The sequence below is a fragment of the Xyrauchen texanus genome, chromosome 43 (genome assembly GCF_025860055.1).
Source record: "Xyrauchen texanus isolate HMW12.3.18 chromosome 43, RBS_HiC_50CHRs, whole genome shotgun sequence".
NCBI classification, from domain to species: domain Eukaryota; kingdom Metazoa; phylum Chordata; class Actinopteri; order Cypriniformes; family Catostomidae; genus Xyrauchen; species Xyrauchen texanus.
Genome location: NC_068318.1, coordinates 31,681,578 through 31,684,912, shown reverse-complemented (window position 1 = coordinate 31,684,912; position 3,335 = coordinate 31,681,578). Strand labels below are relative to the sequence as shown.

The 3,335-nt window shown below is 35.5% G+C and overlaps 1 protein-coding gene across 1 annotated transcript; it reads left to right on the top strand.

Annotated features, from left to right (window-relative positions):
- Window positions 1-1,323: 1,323 nt before the first annotated feature.
- LOC127635600 (C3a anaphylatoxin chemotactic receptor-like) lies at window positions 1,324-2,667 on the top strand. The gene is made up of 2 exons (XM_052115741.1): window positions 1,324-1,350; window positions 1,684-2,667. The coding sequence occupies exon 2, from the start codon at window positions 1,726-1,728 to the stop codon at window positions 2,665-2,667; it is 942 nt and encodes a 313-aa protein (XP_051971701.1). The 5' UTR covers window positions 1,324-1,350; window positions 1,684-1,725.
- Window positions 2,668-3,335: the final 668 nt, after the last annotated feature.

Genomic DNA, 3,335 nt, shown 5'->3' with positions numbered 1-3,335 from the left:
ATGACTTTAAGTTCTGTCCCTGCTAGTATTCACATTTTTACTGTAAGTCACTTTGGATAATTGGATTATTCTAATTATTGATCATTTCGGTAGCACTTTACAATACGGGTGCGTTAATTAAGCATTAATTAATGCTTAACTAATGAAAGATAATATTGAGTTAATGTATGACTCATGATTAACTAAGCCATTCATTAATGATTGCCAAATCAGCAATTAATATGTGTCTGATTAATATATTAAGTCATATATGAATTGCTATTAATTAAATGTGTCATCGTGGATTAATTCCCAAACAACTTATTATATGAACTAATAGTCTTAATTAATGTGTTTATTACCACAATGAGTCGAAGCTGTGTGTTTGAACTTCCGCCCAATACGGGTGCACTAATATGCATTAATACATGATTAATTACTGCATTATTACTGCAAATTCATGTGTAAATTACAACAATTACTTAATGATGAGTTAATAATCATGTGCCTCAATATCTCTTTTTTTATCTCTGCATACCTGTTTTTTTTTAACTTAAGTGAGGCAATGTTTTTGGAAACTGATGTTAAATAAACCGCTTAAAAAAAGTCCAATGATGGTCATTAATGATAAATCAGTTCTCAAGTCATGACTTTTTAGGCAGAACTTTGGCTGTATCAGCATTTGTGTTAATGAATCATTAACTAATGGTTTGCAAAGACATGATTATGTTATGACTTTATTTGTTGAGGCACATGTCTATTAACTCATCATTAAGTAATTGTTGTAATTAACACATGAATTTGCAGTAATAATGCAGTAATTAATCATGTATTAATGCATATGAGTGCACCCGTATTGGGCGGAAGTTCAAACACACTGGTTCGACTCATTGTGGTAACTAACACATTAATAAAGACTATTAGTTCATATAATAAGTAGTTAGGGAATTAATCCACGATGACACATTTAATTAATAGCAATTCATATATAACATAATATATTAATCAGACTCTTTATTAATTGCTGATTTGGCAATCATTAATGAATGGCTTAGTTAATCATGAGTCATACATTAACTCAATATTATCTTTCATTAGTTAAGCATTAAATTAATGCTTACTTTACAATACGGGTGCATTTATTGTTACCATCATTTCATGTAATTTTCTCACACAGAAATTGTCTGTTCAACATAATACTGTTAAACTGAAATGACTCCCTCTATGGTTGTGATAGTATAAACTTCCCCATTCTGGTTATACAGACTGCAATTGACATCATTCTGTGACCACAACTTTTGTTTCTTTTTAAATCCAGAATTTATGGTCGAGGATATTTAGAAGATCAGTATCACTTGAGCGGCCAACGAGGTAAGTAAACAAAGTAAACGACTATATTTGATATCCTCTTATTTTAAAAATAAATGAAGGTATGGTGCATGGAAAATACAAGATGTAAATGACTACAGGTTGTGTTTAAAAGTTCATACTTCATAAGTAAAAGATATATATAGATAGATAAATATAATTTTGTGATTTTAAAGCACTTTTTTTTTACTTGAAATGAACATTTATTTGGTTGCACATGTGTAATCAATTAAAACATTTACAAATGCTTTGATCAGGTATTTTAAAGGTGGTGTCAGCTATAAAAAAAAATCTTGTCTCACCCATGACTTTAAATATGATATGTGATGTTAACAGGATAAACGGGACACTTCAGACAGCATCAGCTCAATCACAGCGATGGGGAAGGAATATGAAAATATGGAAAATCCTATTAAAGTGATTTCTCTGTTCTTCTTCTGCATGACGTTTCTCCTCGGAGTTCCAGGGAATGTCTTTGTTGTGCACATTGCTGGAATGAAGATGAAGAGGACCGTTAATACGATTTGGTTTCTCAATCTGGCGATTGCAGATCTCCTGTGCTGCTTTTCCATACCGTTCAGGGCGGCAGACGTTCTTCTAGACAATCGCTGGCCATTTGGATCTGCCATGTGCAAGATTCTCCCCCTTTTAATGTTTGTCAACATGTTTGCCAGTGTCTTCATCTTGTGCTTGATTAGTCTGGATCGGTTTACCCAGGTGATCACACCAGTTTGGGCTAAAAATCATCGCAGTCTGTTGCTTGCGCGACTGTCCTGTGTAGTGGCCTGGATCCTGGCTATAGCTCTCAGTGTGCCCTTTATTATATTTAGAGAAACTGAAACAGTAAATGAAACAATGTACTGCCTACTTTTTAATGATAATAACTCTGAAACATTTGGCATGTTACGTATCATCAGGTTTGTGTTTGTTTTTTTGATACCTCTCATTTGCATCACGACATGTTATGGAATCATTGCCCGAAAGTTAGGCCGGAGTCATTTTCACACTGGACGAGCGTTTCGCATCATGACGGCTGTTATTGTGGCATTTTTTCTGTGCTGGCTGCCGTACCACATTGTCATTTTGATCCGAAAAAATGGTGTTACAGAAAGTGACAGTGTGGCTGAGAGACTTGTTCCATTGGTCATCTCTTTGGCGTATTTCAACAGCTGTCTGAACCCGGTTCTGTATGTTTTCTTGGGGCAGAATTTTAAGGAGAAGCTTAAGCTTTCTCTAAGACATATTTTTGAAAGAGCTTTCTCTGAGGACGGGACACAATTGCCACAATCCACCGAAGCACAACAAATGCACTCATTGTAGTTTGAAAATATAAAATGTATTCGTCTTTTCTGATTAATCCATTTTAAATAAGAATATTTTTCGACATGCACTATTTTAAACAATTTACACAAACTCTTTTACCATATTATTTCTGTGAGAAATATGAAATTGTACATGCTGTTCTGCTCGGTGTATGTGTTTCTGGCCTTCCATGTGTGTTCAGTTGACCCCAGATGCAGGCTGCAGTGAACACGATAGTGAGTCAATATATTTAGCAACTGCTGACCGTTTTCCTTTTCCTCTTTATCATGTTCTGCATACTTATTTCTGTGATCTGATTAAGGTCACACCCGTCCACAAAGTCAACCGTAATGTAATCACGGCTGGAACATCTGTATATGGCCTCTACACCCATTTTCTCCCCCTTGACCCTAGACCTTGTTACCGCTTTCCCATTGGCTGTTTATTGTCTCATGAAAATGTAAATGACTTGCCTGCTCCAATAAACATTGAATAGATTGAATACAGACCGATTGTGTGTGTGTGTGTCATTCTTTCTATTTCCTTCGCGAAGTCTACAGAGACTCAGACTCATGACTGCGCTTCACTAGGCACGGAATTGGAGATCTCGACCAGTTTGGGGGCTCGTCCGGGATACCTCACAAACAGGTAAGGTCAATTTTTTGACAAACTTATGTTGACCTGTT